General features: G+C 29.6%; 1 protein-coding gene across 1 annotated transcript in view; it reads right to left on the bottom strand.

The window, feature by feature from the left end:
• The window catches only part of LOC107437625 (serine/arginine repetitive matrix protein 2), a 65,361-nt gene that overhangs the window by 30,170 nt on the left and 16,607 nt on the right, over window positions 1–18,584 (bottom strand). Inside the window, exons 2-3 of the mRNA XM_016049705.4 lie at window positions 4,829–4,995; window positions 2,035–4,699 (exon numbers count right to left, since the gene is read on the bottom strand). Of these exons, the coding sequence (XP_015905191.2) occupies window positions 2,035–4,699; window positions 4,829–4,995 (2,832 nt within the window). The remainder of the gene's footprint in view (window positions 1–2,034; window positions 4,700–4,828; window positions 4,996–18,584) is intronic.

Raw genomic sequence — 18,584 nt, 5'->3', positions numbered from 1 at the left:
ATGTAGCATAAGGAAAAAAATACTATGAATGGAACATGACATATGACAAGTTTTAAATTTCGAGAATACGTCTTTTTCTCTTCTTCCAAAATTTAAATACTGGTAATTCAATTATTCATTCATTCTTTTTATAGAAACAATATTGTATTAATATTGTAAATATCATGATTTATTACTATTTTTATTTTTAAGAAACTAAAGGCGTAGCTAGAATGCATTGCATTAGAGAAAGATTAATATTATTAATGGTATTAATATTTTTTAATAGCTTCAAATTTTGTTATACTTTTAATTCAAGAATAAATTAATCTCTCACAATAAAAGGTTGACAGGAATTTTCAAATATTTAACCATGCCTCAGGAAAGGAAAAATGTTTATTATTATTAATATATATAATTGTTAATCATAAAAACAAATCTTTTCATCGTTGTTTGAGAAATTACAGATTTTATTGCAAAAATATAATTCACAATGCTTTTAAAACAACGGTGAAAAGATTTGTTTTTATGATTAACAATTTGATAACATAGCTAAAAGTACTAGAGTACAATAATTAGGAAAAATCTTTATAATTTTAATATGTAGGAAAATGCATTGCATTGTCATATTTTCTATAACACAATGATAAGCCAGAACTATACACATGCTGAATAAGAAAATTTTACCTCTCTTCCCTTTCCCCCCCCCCCTTTTAATCGGATATGCTTTTTGAGTATAACAGAAAAAGTTACGAAATTAATTGAAAAATGTCTCAAATATCCTTCAAATTAGGTTAAATTAAATATGTTTTTCTACACTAAAATTTTCAAATAAAAAACAAATTATAAATAAAATTGGAATTTGAGGTTATGAATTTTAGGGTAAGTTTGATTACCCACGCACCATAAATAATCTCAGAAACGGAACAAAAATTAAGTATAATACTCAGAATGTGAAAAAATTTTCAAAAAGTCGCAGACATATTTTTAGAAGTAAAACAAAACGTAGAAATTACAGCTTTTCTTCAATCACTATTAAAAACTTTCATAGACGTTTTTGAAAGGTTTCATGACTGTTCCAAATAGTTTCAAGTGATATGATGCAAAAAAATATATTGTTCTGTCAACTATTTATTTGCACTTTGGAAAAAAAAGTGACACGTTGAATAACACGTTTTGAGGAGACTAATAATATTTCTCCAGCATAAGTGGGGAAAATTTTAGTTGTATGTGTTTGGATATCAAACTACTTCAATACATGCAGAGTATTCCGTGACATCAACTTTTAAGCATTATCCTCAACTGAACTTTTTTTTTGGGGGGGGGGAGGGAGGGTTCTTGGGTTGAGTGAAGAAGAGGGTCTTTGTTCTTCGTTTTTATCCTAAATGCTGTAAAGGGAAGTTTGGTAGAAGATGATGAGTTGAGTTGTTGATGATGATGGAAAAGTGAAAAAATTTGTAGTTCCAATGAGCTTTTGGAGAGGTTGAATCGATGATAGTGAGGATACAAGATGGTCGCTAAAGACTAATTCATTGCAAAGTTTCTGAGAATTCAAAATCAACATTTTGGTGGTTCCAACACTTTTGGAGAGACGCACATTCATCAAAGGAAAACTCTAAACAAAAAGAAATCTTTTCCCTACGCGATCAGAGAGGCCAACACCAATGAAATTAAAAATTTGTTACTGTATTTATTAGGGATTTGTAGGCTGGTGACTAGAATCGTCTAGCTGAAATTTTAAAAAAACACTAAGTTTTTTAAAAGATTTTCATGTTGATCACAGCTGAGTAGACGATGAGAGGAAAGTGGGAATACCCCGATTGAGGAGCGCAGTGCTTATCCATGAGGTTCAAACCTTTTGCACTCAAAGAGAAGGCGGTTAACAGATTCTGGGAACTGAATAAATTGGTTTTTAATCCCTCCTTTGCTTTTATTGACTTCAATGGTTTTTGGTTAAAGTTTAAAAAGAACATTTGTTTCTGACTTAAGCATTTACAAGGATTAATCACAAAAATATCGCATAAAAACTTGAAAAATTATTAAAAATAATCTTACGTAATTCAGGTCTGGAATTGCAGTCGACATCTCTTAACGAATCACACCGCAAATATTTTGGCGCACTAGCTTCATTGAAGGCAAGTCCATCATTACACAAGTTTTCGACTGCTGTACCATTTCGACATTCATAATATTTATCACATTGCACGTGATCGGCAAAGAAACCATAAGGTTCGGGACACTTAAATCTACTTCTTCCTGACGATCTCTCATCGTGGTTCGGACTTGTAGCAGACTCTTGGGGGCGTGCTCTAGGCTGTTGTGGGGATGGTTGTCGACGATTAGCCTGATTTCGATCGACACGTGGACTTTGTGGCTCTTGATAATCAGGCTGATATCTTGGAGGTGGCTGTTGTCTAGGAGGTCTTTGTTCTATTTCTTGTCTAGCAGCTGGAGGAGCTCTTTGTCTTGGTGCTTGATATTCTGGTGCATCTCTTGGTGGTGGAGCTCGTTGTCTAGGAGCTTGATATTCTGGTGCATCTTTTGGTGGGGGAGTTCTTTGTCTTGGTGTTTGATATTCTGGTTGTTCCCTTGGTGGAGGAGCTCTTTGTCTAGGAGCTTGATATTCTGGTGCATCTCTTGGAGGAGGACCGCTCTGTCTAGGGGCTTGAAATTCAGAGACTTCTCTTGAAGGGGCGCCATTTTGTCTAGGTGATTGATACTCTGGTTGTTCTCGTGTGACGGGAGTCCTTCGTCGGCCATGGCTTGGTTCTTGATACTCCGAACTAAAAGCGTTCCTGTCATCTAAGATTTCTTCGTCTGAACTCAGATGTTCTGGTTCTCTCTCCTCAAATTGAGGTCGGGGTCGGAGTGTTTGTCTTGTTGGAGCAATCTCATCTTCTTCTTCCGAGACCGGAATGCGAGTTCTGTGTGAGGTTCTGATTCTTTGTCTTTGGGGGACATCAACATCAGGATCAGATGAGGCGGGAACCCGTTGTCGATAAACTCTATCAGCTGATTTATACTCAGCGTCTACATCGGCCTCTGGGTTGATAGGTGACCTTCTATAATTATTTTCTTCGGGATCAGGTTGATGTGTTCTAGAATTTTGAACAGGACCTGTTTGACTAGAGCTTGTGCTGCGAGACGAACTTCTTGTTCTAGAAGGAGTATCTTCCTCATAAGATGCATCAAATGTAGTTTCTTCTGGTTGGTAACGAGATGTTCCACGTGTTCTTGGCGAAGCTTGGGAAGAACTTGCTGATGATGGGGAGGAATTTCGGCTTCTTGATCTTTCAGGTTCAGTTCTTTCAGCTTGCGATCTGGATGAAGATCGAGTTCTTGAAGCATCGTGTGATGATGATGATCGAGTTGATCCTTGATCAAAACTATTGGGCTCTGAATCTGGCTGATATCGGCTGGTACCACGGCTTCGTGATTGGACTTCTGGAGAATTAGTTTCATGAGCCAGTTTGGATCTTGTTGATGAATCTGATTGTTCTGGTCTATATCTAGTATTTGATCTTTGAAGTGGTGGTTGATATTCTGGAACTTTATGATCAGGGGCAGGACGAGGAGATCTTTGTGATTCCTCCTCTGGTGAATAATGTAAAACAGCATTTCTTGAAGTTAGAGGGGCAACTTCTCGTCCTCTGTTAGATGCAGTTGGGGCAGAATATTCTACAGAGGATTTCTGATCGACATCGAAATTTGCAGGTGGAACAGAATCATAGGGTTCCCTAAAAGTAGGATTTTCAGGGGTATCATGTTCTCCAGACTTCTCATCCAAAGAATATGGAACTATAATTTTATCCGTGTCGTAAGATGAACGATCATTTAAAACTCTGTCATAATCAGATGAAATTAGAGGTTGTCCTGAGGGTGGTAGTCTAACTTCACCGTGACTACGACCTGGTATTATTGGTTCATTGCCAGCAATTATATTGTCAGAGGGTTTGACACCAGCATTTCTGAGAAATTCATCGGGATTAGATGCTGCTTGACCTCGAGATCTGTTGCTGGTAGTCCGTTGTGCACTTTGTCGAGTGCTTGGTATTGTCTGTTCTCTTCTCTTTTCTTGTCTATATCCATTAGCTGATGAACGAGCTGAAGACTGTTGATTTGAAGCTCGATTAGGAGCTAGAACAGGAACATAAGATCCTCTTTTTGGAGTTTCTTGTTCGGGGGAATAATGCCTAGTAGGTTCTGAAGGTTCTGGGTAGCTTCTGGAGTTATCAGCATCATCTGCTTCGGGCAAAGGAAGCCTGTTTGTTCCTGCTTGAGGTGGAAAGTAAGGTGAGACTTCAGGGTGACTTAATAAAGAATCCACAGGGCTATTTACTAATGATATATCTTCAGATCCGTAATGATTATCGCTTGCAACGATTCGAGCGCCCGGAGTTGCGAGCACAGGTTTTTTCTCAGCAGTGTCAAGGTGTTCAAGAACTGTTTTACTCTCTGGGATAACTTGCTCCGGTTTTTCTATCTCTCCATCAGATTTTAAAATTGGACCCTGAGGTTTCCTTCGTTTCTTTTGCCTACGTCTTCTGCCTTGCTTATTGTCTTGGGGAGAAGCAGGACTGTAAGGCTCATCAGGGGAAGCAGGTGCCAAAGGAGCTGGTATATCTTCCGATGAAGCAACTGGAATTGGAGGTTGATCTTGCTTATTTCTGTTTGAAATGTGTCTCGCAGTTGTAGGCTCGTCACGTTTGTGTGATGGTACCTATGAAAAGACATTTAACTCTATAAGTTGTCCCTTTGCTTTTAATAAAACCTTATTTTTAGTTTAAGACAAAATAACACCATTTATTATGCTATATTGTTAGGAAACTATTAAAATGTTATGTCTTACATGAATGTTCTCAGGTTCGTCGAGAACTTTTGGCACTGCTGTTGAAGAGGGTCTAGCACGTCTACCAGATGATCTTCGTGGAGGTATTCGAGGAGCAGTTTCACCTTCAGACTCTTCTGTTCCAGCTGGTACATATCTGGAAACCCCTCTGTTTTGAGCAATTACGACTAAAAATAAATAAAAAAGCAAATCAGGTTTAGGCTGTTTATATATTAGGTACAATTATCCAACTATGACTAGATAATATATATTTTTATGATGTTTATAGAAGTTACAAATACACTGTTAGAATTTTTATTCTAAAATTATGGTAAAATAACCGGCAGCAATCTTTCCCTGCAATTAACCGTTAAGTTTACCGTAAAAAACATAAAACACCTTTACGATTTTAAAACCCTTTACAACTAGTATGGATATAAAACCATGAATACAAGACTATAAGTTTTTTTATATACCCATTTACAACTAGCATGGTTTCAAAACAATAAAATAGAAATTTAATTGGACAATAATGCTAAGCTTTTCATTTAGAAATGGGTGCTGAAGAGTGCAAGGGCTAAATTGGGTGAAGTAGAATATTGGGAACTCTGCATTTGTTGAAGGGAACGGAGGTACAGGTACTGTGGTATTAATGCTGGGACTTGAACCATCGTTCTGTCATTCAAAAGACTGTCAGATTAGCCCTCTCTGCTATAATATGTACCAAGCTGCAAGGACTTAAGTGGCTTCATAAGGTAGATCTAGTTGGTGCGATAAATTTCTGGTTATTTAATCGTATTAGGTGAATGTAGTTAATAAACGTTTTTTTCTCTCAGATGACAGTCTCGCTGTGGACTGATCGTTAAGACACGGTTCCCAGCAGATCACCGAAGTCAAGCATCTCTGGCTGCGGTCAGTGTGCGGTGGGTGACCACTTGGATTAGTCTGCGTAGGGACTGAGGGTGTGCGGTATTGGTCCTCGTTAAACTGTTCTACCGTAAAGTGCTCAACTTCACATGCAGGTCGTCGGGCTACCGAAGCAGAGGTGCTATCCCCTCTGCAGAGGATCAATGTCTTCAGATCATCCTCAGGGATGTTTCCCAGACAGACGCCAATATCCCATTGTGCAGCTCTAGTGCGACGTAAATGAACTATAACAACAACTCTCAGATGACAGTTTGAATACCATCTTATTTGTGGTTATTTGACTGCTTCGTTTGAATATGGTAAAATAACACTTAAATAAGTTGTTATCTAACCATTTTTTCCGAGAAATTTCTAGCAATATAGAGCTCTCTATTTCAATTTCAAAAATCAAGGCGTGTTTTTCGTTATATTAATGAAAAAAAGATTAAACTCTAAAGTGGAATTGATAATATATATTTCTTAAATTGAAAAGAAAAACAACAACATTATTTTAATATTCTGACTTAAATTTTACAGCAAGCTGAACAAAAACTGAGATTATATTATTGCTATTTTACTTTTATTCTTTATATAGATAGAATTATAATCTATATAAAATAAATATACGAGCAATAAATATACTATATAAAATAAATACGCATAATTATGAATACATAATTATTACGAGTGAATAATAATTATGTATTTGAATTATATAATTATGAATACATAATTGATTATATATTCATAATTATGAATACATAAAGTTATCTTTAATATGGTTGAGTTGAAAAGTTGAAAAATTGGTCAATAACGCCAAAAAAATGTTTCCTTTTTTTTTCCTTTTTTTTTCTTCAAAACCTATATATAAAACAGCTCGAAAACACTTGTCCCTAATATATTAATATACTGTTACCACTGTCGTACAGTGATATAAATTATGAGCGAGGATTTTAATTATGAATGATAAAAATTATCAGTAAAAAATAGAAGATTAATCTCTTTAAATGGACTTAAAAGATTTTCTAAATTAAAAAAAAAATAATCATAACAAAAAATTGGAAATAATACTCATAATTAATTAATAATTAAGTCTCTGTATGTTCTACGTATGTGGCTAATATTCAAAAGACTTCTTTGAATTTGTTTTTTTTATCTTCAAATTTTACTAAATACATTTATTATTTTGTTTCTTAATTTTTTATTAATTTGAAAAATTAGATGTTTGTTTCCTACAGATATTAAAGTTCTTTGAGACAATGAACAGTTTATTTCCAACAATCTTTATATTTTTAGTTAACTTATGGTGAAAATTTTTTTGTATAATTGCATTCTAAAAGTGAATATCATAAATTAGTGGTTGAAATGAAACTTTTAATGTACTGTTAGAAATATAGAAAAGGGCAAAATATTTTCCTTTTAAAATTTCGCCCTAAAAATGCCCAAATTAAAAGATTTAATTAACATGATTAGCTATCAGATATAACTTTTACATCCTTTAATAATAAGCAATGAATATCAAAAAAAAATTTTATCTATCAAGAGTAACTAAATTGCAGGATATTACAAAAACTTTGAAAAATGGGAATTCTTTGAGAAGTGAGTTATGTGTTTAATAGTACTAAAAAATCATATAATAAAAGTTGAAGAAAATAAATTTTAATTCATTTAGTTTTGACAATTTTTAGGAGTACTTTTTTCTCATTGAAAACAAAAACTAACTGGAGCTGTTTTTGAAAATACATTCATTTCATAAACAATTTAATGATCGAGTTACATACAAATAGTATTTTTAAACGTTGTTATTTTTAAACAATCTTAGGACGATAAGCAGATGTTTTGCATTAAAAAAATTCCATAAAAGACAAGATGCTGAATATTTGCTGCTAAATTTAGTCCATACTCTAAATTCAAATCGACGCAAATAATCAAATATGTTTTCAATTTCTGTTGCAAGTTATAAAAAAACATTTCCATTCCTGTTATTGTCTGACGAAGCTGTTTATGAACAAAAAAGCATCAGGCTTCATAGATAAGAATTTATGAACAAAATATCATTTTGTTATCTTCATTTGATAAATCGGTGTGTTTGCAAAATATAAGAAACTAAACATGTTTGCACTTTTTAAAATTCTATGTAATATGATGATGTTAATATGACATTAATAAAAAATTTTAAGAAATCAGAAAGTTTAACGGAATTTAGTTTAGCTCTAGTATTACATTTTATTTCATTTTATTGCCCTTTATTTCATTACTTATAAAATCGGAACATCGGTTAAAAACGTTTGAAAAATCTGCTAGTATTATTATTATTTGCACTAATTTTTGACAAATATTTGTTACCTTATCTTTAATTTCGTACATATTATATAAAAGATAACATTCATTTAATTTTTTGATGCTGACAAATTTTAAACTTCAGCATTTTAACTTTAAAAAAAATTCGATTTTTTTTTAAATTAAAAAATCGAAAAACAATTTCCCCTATGCTGTGCACACAAGTTTTATCAATGAACACAGAATATTAATTTTATTCTTACCTCATCGTGACGTACTTTCTACGTCACTATGATTTACTATGAAGTCAATGAGAAGTACGGGAAGAATTTTGTGTAGGCTAAAAATAAATATTTTGAGATATCCGCCTGTGACAACAAGCTTTGAAACGTTGACCCAATCCAGCAGCTGTATGAACTGAATTATTTACCTATTTGTTAAAAATCTCTAAGAAAAAGAATTGTTGTCTTAAAAACAGCAGACAACATTATTTAGAGAGGAATATTCACAGAAAATTTTAAATCAGTATATTAGTTTTTTTGTCAATTGGCTATATGTCTTAATTGTGGGTTATGAATTTTTTTTCTTCAGGCAGGTACAAAAATATGATTCTGGACGAAATTTTTGAAAATGAGTTTATTATAAATTTAAAATCCTTGTACTCTTAGCTTTCTAAAAATACTTTACTTTCGCCTGTATTACAATTTTGTACTAAGTCGTAGCAGTTTTTGTGCAAGGTGATAACGGTGGATAGACTAGTGATTTTATGCAAAATTAGATTTTTTTTCTTTTTACATTTTACGCCACCTTAAACACGATAACTCATGTTGTTTTTAAAATAATTGTCTACAATTATTCATGAGTGTTTATGATCATAGCACGCATGTTTTGAAATACAGACTAAGAGAAAAAAAGTAGAATTTCATTTCTTATTTCACTTATATAGTAGAATTTCATTTCGTATTTCATTTATATAGTAGAATTTCATTTCTTATGCTTGTTTTTTTTCACAAAGACAATTTTTAAAAATTTACTTTTTTAACTGCATTGATCGCAAACTCAGTAATATATGCACTTGATTTTAAGATAGTAGTTCAAAACATGGATGATAGCTTTCTATATGAAATCCTTCAAGGATTTTTTGTTTTAGGCGATAGAAATTTTTTTACTGTGTTTAGCGCAAGCGCAAAAAAATGCAGACAGCATTTGAGACTTCATGGTTTAATCTCTGCTCACGTAAACTTCTGTGCTTTCAATTTCAAATAACATATTATGTACGCATTTTAAATTACATACAGCTTATTTTTCTTAGGTTAAGAGATATTTTGTTTTGTATTTGGCTATTCATATCAGTTGTAACCAAATAATAAAATAAGTTCTTCTGAGATCAAAAATCAAATAATTGCTTACATTCACGTAAACATTTTCAGACAAAAATTAGGTTTTTGATTCCGTGCGTTGTTTTCAGCACAATTTTTAAGAGAAAAAGCTTTTATCAGCAATTTAATGTTGGTTTTTCTTTAAAATTCGCATAATATAAATATTTCAAATCAGAATTGAAATAAAATTTTGTTATTCAATTTCAATTCAAATCAAATGATAAGTTCTGATAAGTTTTTCTGAGATCAAAAATCAAATCGTAATTGTATACATTCCTTTCACATTTTAAGATAGAAATTATATTTTTGATTCAAGGCATTATTTTTTATCACTTTCTGTGTAAGCAGAAGATCTGTCATATACCTAATATTTTATGCTAACTTTTCTGCAATATAATAATATTTTTCTTCAGATTAAAAAATAAATAAAAGATTTTTTATTATTGCTTTCAAAATAGATAGGAGCGAATTGCTTTCAAAAGTAGACTTAGAAATTCTCAGAAAGTTTTTCCTTTTTAAAGAAAATATCTAGGCGTAGGGAGACGAAATTATTTTTGATCCAGCTGGAGGGGATCGTTGAAGCAAAGTAATAACGCAAGATACCGGAATATTGCATCAGATCACTATTTCTATTATATTTCGAGTGTAGCGCCATCTAGAGAGAACCAGAAAGACTACTTTTACAACTGTCCATATTGATTCGCAAAAAATATAACTCCGAAACGAAGATAGTACTTTTTGTTTCGTAACGTAAATATGTACTATAATTTCCAAGTATTGCGCAACTAAGGAGAGAAAGGTCATTTATGTAAGCCTTTTGTTAGAAAAGTCGAAAATGTATTTTCAGGACGTTGTGCAACAAAACTGCCATCTCGTTACATAAATTATTCTCCTTTTAATTTTATTTTTTGAATAGGTTAAACGGGGATTATATTTAGCTAATGTGTAAACGGTCCAGAGAGTAAGATTTATCCGAATTGTTTAAAATTTTTCAGAATTTTTTTCTGTAGTTTATTTTTTCCTTAATTATTTTTCCTGTTTGAAAGGAAATTTTAGAATGATTAGAAAGATGCATCTGTTTTTATTGATTTATTTACTTTTATACTTTGTCTTAAAAAACTAAGATAATCAACACTAGTAATCATCTTAAAAAGTGATTTATGCATAGTTTCATAGTTTATTATGATAAAAATAAATAGCTAAAAGAGCTAGCTTTTCTTCTTCTTTTTTTTTTAATGGTATTAAGAAAAGTTAGTCTTGTATATTGTACATAAAAGTTATTTAAAAATGAATCTTTCTTATTTATTTATTTGATAAAACTACTCCATCCATTTTTAGATTTTTTTTTTTAATCTTCTTGTAAGGGTCTACATTTTATCAAGATGAAAACCATTTATTGATTTATTTTTAATTTTTTTTTTAACCTAAATATTCGGCAGTGGAAATTTTATGAACATTTAACGTTAATTTTTGTTAATTTTCTGACATTTCTCAATGAAATTTTTCTGAAAAACTATCAGATCGATTTTTTTTTATATATATTATTTGTTTGGAACTTTTATCAATTTCATGCATTCCATGATAACTCAAATACATTTATTCCTTTATGTATTTTAATTTTCACAAAAAAAAAGACAAAAAAAAAAAATCCTTTGTAAAATAAGTTTTTCATCATCGGTAACAAAAATCAAAATTTTTTTTCAAAATTTACTCAATTATATCTAAAAAGAAACAATATCCATTTTTCCTTTTTTTTACCTATGGAATTCCATTTCAAAAAAAGTCATTAATACCTTAAAAATTTTTTACAGATTAACTAACATTTTTTTTAAAAGAAAAATCATAATTTTTTGTATTATTTCCTAATTTACTAAATTTCTGTAGAATGCTTATGATGTATAAAGAAAGTTTATTTTCATTTCATACTTTAAATTAAAAACTAATATAAAATTCTAAAAAATATGAACCTGGTATTAATATCAAACATATTTAAACAAAAAAATATACGAAACATATTTGGAACTTAAGAAGACTACCGGATGTTTGAATGAATGCTGATCATTTAATTCGAACAATAAGCGCAATCAAGCATTTTAATGTTATAGAAACTACTTTAGTAACGCAAATTGTTCTTTCAACCGAATGGAATAAAAATTTGTGAATCTATCCTGTTATGTTATCTTAAAAATCTTTATGTAAAGTTGCAAAATCTTCTGCCATATAAAATTAAAAAAAAAAAATAATAATAATACCAAATGCTGGTAATTGCTGTTGTTGTCAGTTATTAAGGCAAGGGGTACGATTGTTCTTGTTTTCCAGTGGCGCTAGCTATGGCCAAGCATTCGACTGCTGCCACATCCATACGTCACACCCGTTCATAGGGCGTACCCATTCATTCCTCCACAGATCGCAATTTTGACCTTAACCAGAGAACGGTCAATCTCCAACTCAGTACCCCCAGAGGCATAATAGAGAATAAATAGGGGACTTTGTGACCCGACAAATTTAACGTGTACCAGTCTGCTAGGGGATTCTCCGGCCGACAGGATTCGCGAACGTGAGTACAGTGCCTTGCCAACCAATCTATCCCGGCTTATCCATTGTTGTAATACATTTTTATGACTCTCTCATATTTTAAGCTGGTGCTGGAATTAATGTCAAAGGTAACATTTAAATATGAATAAATAAAAATAAAAATTAAGAGAAGAATATTAGGCGTTGCCAGACATAAATCTCAACATTTATATGGACACTTTTAAAAATATAAAAGACTCCAGAGAGATAAAAACCGTTACCAATTTGAAATGTTATCTGTTGTAAGGTTATCCTTATCTAATACTAACATTATCCTTATCTACTACTAAATTACTTTCGCTTTATTACTTCGTATTTTGTCACACATTTTATATTCCTAAGTTTAAATGGGTTTTTTTTCCCTTCCCGTAGCAGATAGGATTATTTTTCAAATTTAAGTAATCATTTACTTTGCTATGATTAACATATTGGCTAAATGTTCTTACATAAGAATGTAGTAATTATATATTTTCTAAGAGAATGTGATTTTTTTCTTCTTTTTTTTGTTGAAAATTATCGGATTTTATGGTGGAAATGGAATCAAAGATTAACGAAAGGCAAACATGGGGGTTGGCGATTGAAGTGAGCAGGGGGTTAAGCCGACTAGCTGGGGGTTGTATAAGAAACGGCTAATTTTGATTATAATAAAAAAAACACCAATTTTTTTGTCTGGAGTTTGAAAATTCAATTATTTTTAAACTTCAATTATTTTTAAACTTCAATTAGTTCATAATTAGTTCAAAGTTATTCAAAAAGCTGTCCAAACTTTGGAATCTTGATTGAATGTCTAATGTAAAATAAGGGAAATAAAAATGATCCAAGCGTTAATACTCAATATACTTTTTTACAAAATTATGCAAAACATTCTAGGCTTAGCATAACTGGAATTTTAAGAATTGCACGAATAAAATATTGTTGGTATCCTTTTATAAAATTCGTCTACCTAAATATTATTGAATAAGTTGTTTATAACCAGAGCCATGATGGCTTAGTGGTTAAGGTACTGAACTGATCCCCAGTGGCGGTTTCTGATCGATGAGTACCAGTTTGTCTGAGAGGTAAAGGCGGCTTGCGCACAATGCTGACCACATTTTCACAATCATGCGGTTGGTCACGAAAGTTTGCAGTCTTAACCTCCATGTCCCCCTCCCCCGCCTGTCTCACTCGGGCTGTTGCAAGAATGCCTTATTAACTTTGCTTTAATTTTTACTAATCATATCTTATGTTTAATTATTTTTTTAGAAATGGTTTGATAATCGTCGATTTTTTTAAAAGTTCGATTTAATTCAATTTCCATTTTTTATTTAAGTTATACAAATTTTCACAACCTTCTAAAGCTGCATAATTTAATAACAATACCCGAAATTTGATAAAATCGGTTAAATAGTTCCGGAGGAGAAAAAAAAATCTACACATAAGATTTACTGGAATATTCATTGATAACTTTCTTTTTTAAATGAAAACTATTTGAGATGCTGTAAAAAAATTTTTGTATAATTTAGATTATTGTAAATTATACTATTATAAATTATATTATTATAAATTATATTATTATAAATTATATTATAATAAATTATATTATTATAAATTATAATATTTTAAATTATATTATTATAAATTATATTATTATAAATTATATTATTATAAATTAACATTGACGGGAACTTCAACAATTTTCTTTATTTATTTCAAGTAGTTAAAAAAGTGTGCAAGAAAATTCTTGGAAAAAATACGTTATTGCCAAGTCATTGTTTAGATTTATGAACAAAATAAATGGTTTCTTATCTATTTCAGATGCATCTTATCTAATTTCAATATTTTCAAAACTGAAACAGACTCGTTAAAGCACCTTTCTGTTTTAGATAAAAAGTTATCGATTCATAGATATCGTTGAAAAAGATTATTATAAAAGTTATTATTAAAAAATTGAATTGTATATTTTAAATATTATAAAAGTGTTACTGTAATAAAAAGTTATAAATGTTGAAATAATCCGATTTCTTCTTTTTTTTTATATACGTAATTCAATTTATATTGTTAGAAGGGAGTCATAGGGGGTTTGTAGAATCTAATTAAAAAAGAAAACAGTACTTTAAATTTCCTAAAAGAAATTTTTGTTGCAAGAATGCGATCGTTGTGATATAAAAAATTTATCGGTGAATAATATTTTCAGTGATATAACTTTTTTTTCATAAAATAATTATAAAGTTAACTATTTTTCTTTCTTCTTATTTATCACCAGAATTTTTACTCTTATATTATGTCTTCCCCTTAATTATTTAAAATTAAATGAAGTATGAGCACTATACGTTTGAAATACATACTTTTTTAACTTATAATTCCTTCCTGATATTTTGCATAAAATACAAGTATACTGGTTCAAGCTAATTTTATTTCTCTTAGAATAAACACCTAGCAAATATTGTAATACAAAGAAAGAAAAAAAATTTAAAAAAAATTTGATCAAGTTATTTGTAAAGAGTAAAAAAAGAGTAATTTCGATGCATGTTTGTAACCAAAGTTATTTATCGAAGAAATATGTGCCTAGTTCATGGCAAACAAGAATAGGATATAAGCTAGTAAAATATAAGTTAGTAAAACCTAGTTTTGTAAAAATGGTTTAGGCGGGGGGAAAAGCAACTTAAACATATTTTTCTTATTTCAGCCATTTTAAAAATGTTAATTGTTAATTTTAACTTAACAATGCAAAACAAATAATCTTAATAAATGCAATGGGAAAAGGAAAATACCGGATTCTCATTTAAGCAAATTTTGATTTTGTGCATATGCAATTACGGTTTGATGTTCTAAAATATAACATATTTTTTCTGGGACAATCAAATTTGTATGTCTGAAAAATTTAAAAATATTGTTTAATTTATATCAAAGTATACTCAAAAAATTTTCTGAAATTATTAGTGTCGCCATCTAGGGCCAGACTATAGTATTTATCCCCTTGCAAAGCATTTTGTTTTATTTCCACCCACAATACTCTTTTAAGTAAATAGTAAATCAAATGTTTTTTAGATAAATAACCTTCAACTTTTTTTAAAAATAAAATATAAGATGCTTATCAATTAACTGAAGTTAAAAGATTAAACAAAAAAAAAAAAAAAGAAAAAAAAAGAAGAAAAACTGAACGCAAATAGTATATTTTTACAACATCCAATATTGTTTTATAATTCAGTAACTTTTATAAAAGCTAGGGCATTTACATATACATATTACGACGACATATGTTACGACTAAAGTACAAATCGGCCGGAACTGACTAAGACAGTTATTCATTACATGTTTGGATTAAATCATACTACGTTAAAATTATTTTTATTCTTTGCATATATAATTTGGTGCAATAAATTTACATCCGAATTTTTTATAAACAGATGATTGCTATTAAACTCGCATAATATGTTAATTAGTTTTGTATCGAAGTTTTTCTGCAAAATTCATCATCTTAATTTTCTAAATCTAATTATGCTAATAATATTAATCAAATCAGATTAAAATTTTAATCACGAGAACATTTAAAAAATATGATTTATTTGACTAATTATTATTATTTTTTGTTTAACAATTTGATATTTATGTCTTTATAATTTAGAACCCTCGAGGACTAATTTAAGAAAAAATAATTAAAAATTACGGATTTTTTACTTATTGTTTTTTTAAGATAGTTTTCTAGTTTAATTTTGCTTTGCCCTCATGCACGTAGTCTTGGCGAGGAAGGAATAGTAGAAAAGCGTAGTTTTGAGATTATAACTTCTAGCTTGTTTCATTTCAGTCCAGGTTGTAATAAAATTACTATTGTAAATAATTCGATCAGATATGTTTCAATTTTATTTTCTATCCACACAAAAAAAAATTATTGCAAAAGTCACCCCCCCCCCATGACGCTGCCATTTTTCAAAACTCACTTTCTTATCATCCTGAATGTAATAAAATTTTTTTAATCAAAACGGTTCGAAATTTGTAATTCGGAAACATCTTCAAAAAGTAAATAAATACATTAAAAAATGTAAGACTTCGTATTCAGTTAATAATATTGTAAAAATTATTTACCATAATTTATTATTGAGCACAATTATTATTTCCCAATTTATTACTGAGCATGGGAGTCATAATTTAAGTGCAAGTTTAAAAACAAAATTTAAAAAATAAATAAATAAATAATAATTTTAAACCTAATTTGCTGTACTTTTTCTTGCTAAAATAGCTTATTGGTTGTAATAATTTTACTTCTTCATGAACGTAGACTCAGCGGAAAAGAAACAGGAAAAGAGAGTTGATATTGTACACAATTTTGAAATTCAAACTTTAGTATTCACTTTCCACTTGGTTTAAATAAAACGAAACAAAGCTGATTAAACGGGATACTTCAATTTATTTTCGAAATTTTTTTTTTTCATAAATAATATGTAAGGAATCTCCATTTTTTAATTTTTTTTCATTAATGCTAAAATCTTTTTTCAAAATTTTCGTTTCGTTAACTTTCTAAACACACGCACAAACAAAAAAAGAAAATCGAATTTTTAAAACGTTTTTAAAATGCAAAATTTTTTAACATCGTGAAGAATATTTATGACTAAAATTTGAAAATTTAAGCGGACTATTTGGAAATTTCATTTAAAGCTATTGTAATTTAATACTACGGGCACCAATTGGTAACAGTATAACTTTGCATTTCTATTTCAATTTCAGTAGGAAAAATTTCTCTGCTAAAAAATAATAATAAAAACGATCATTTCATTTATTCAAAGAACGACCCTCCTTTGTGTTTGCATTTAAATTTAAAAGAAAAAAATTTTTAATTTCAAAAAAAAAATTTTTTTTTTCAATTTATGAGACATACTGCGAAATTATTTATGAAATATATTACACGAATTTCAATCAATTTAATTGCAGTCTGTTATTTGAATAATAGGTCAAGGATATCTTCTTTGTATAGACTCTATGATGTTATAATATACTCTTTTTCTGCCTTAACAGTCGGAAAACCTGGAATTTTCAGTTTCTTTTTTATTTTCATTAAACTTGAAAACCGACATTTCGCTAGTTCAGATCTATGCATTTCTTGCTTGCTTTTAAATGAATTACTGTTATTTGGTATGGTTTTCAGATTTCGTTTTAGACTTGACGTAATTTGGCTGAAATTTATTTCAACCGTCGTCATTTAGCAGTTGATACAAGCGTAAAAAATGTCGATAATAATTTTGTAAAGATGAAAATTGTTTTTTTTTTTTTTTTTTTTTTTAAGCTAAAATGGTATGNTTTTTTTTTTTTTTTTTTTTTTTTTTTTTTTTTTTTATATCTGTCATTTTATATTCAGAGGTTTTTCGTTAGTCTAGTTTCATATAAAATAAATAATAATTTTACACAATCAAAGTATTGTATGACGCTTGAAAAAGGTATTTTCAAACATTCAAATTAGGACACTTTTTCTCTTATGTATCTACAACTTAAAAATGAATTTTATGGAGAGGAGAGGACACGGATTTTTCTCAAACACACTTGTTTCAACACAACTTTCAGCTTTCGCAGTTTTTTTTTATATTCAATTAAAGTCATCAACTCTAGAAAGTGTTTCAGAAATGAAACTCGATTTTTATGTTGTGCAACTGAGAAATATAATGATTGGCATTTTTAAATAATTCTGATTCAAATTTTTTTTCTTCTCTAAGATACGATTGTTAATGATATTTATCAAAAATACTTTTGTATTTTAATTTTATAATTTTGTAAATATCTCAAACAAAACTTTAGGTTTCAGTAAGAATGTGAACTAAATTCCACAGTAAGCTTAAGTTGTTTAAGTGGCAATAAGTAGTGCGTTTTTTTAGGTGTAACAGTATTGACAGGAGTTATTCGCTCAAATAGGGCATAACGCACTCATTACGCGCGTATTATTATTACCATAAAACAGTTGATCGTCATTCATTTACAAATGTCCTTGAAAATGTGAGGTTAGTTTTAAGCGCGACAGGAGTGCGTGATTTAGTGATTTCACGGTTGAGGAATAACGTGGATTTTTTTATTCTAGTTGTGAATGGGGAAAAAATTTTATAAAAGTAATAACAGTTTCTCATAATTAATAAACTTCCCACTATGTATCACTTTTAAAATTTTCTTTCCATTTTTTTTTTTTAAATTTTAAAGCAGTTATTCTGTAATGAACAGGCTTATCTTTAAAAATTTTAAAGACTGTTTTTTCACATATCCTAACCCTTTGACGCAGAATTTTTATGAAACATATTTTTCACACTTTTTTCGTTATTTTGCATTAATTTAGGTCAAAATGAGAGGAAAATATTATATTTAAGCATTTTAATAATTTATGGATATGAAGTATAGCATGATACACCGGTGTCTTTTTCTGTGAAATCTTTCAATCACTGCTCACTTCCAAACAATAATTTTTCACATTTGCAATTATTTAGATATGAGAGTATACGCTATAAAGTCTAAAAATACTAAAAAATATCTATCTGATAAAAGCGTGAGTAAAAAAAAAAAAAACATATACCGAGATAAATTAAAATTAAAAGCACGAGACAATTGATGGAACATGACAGAGTTGTTGATTTTTGAGGAGATAGTTCTTGGTTTTGAATTTGAAGTTTGTATGTATATATATATAT

This window comes from Parasteatoda tepidariorum, chromosome 10, assembly GCF_043381705.1.
Source record: "Parasteatoda tepidariorum isolate YZ-2023 chromosome 10, CAS_Ptep_4.0, whole genome shotgun sequence".
Taxonomy (NCBI): Eukaryota; Metazoa; Arthropoda; class Arachnida; order Araneae; family Theridiidae; genus Parasteatoda; species Parasteatoda tepidariorum.
This window is presented reverse-complemented; position numbering and strand designations above follow the sequence as displayed.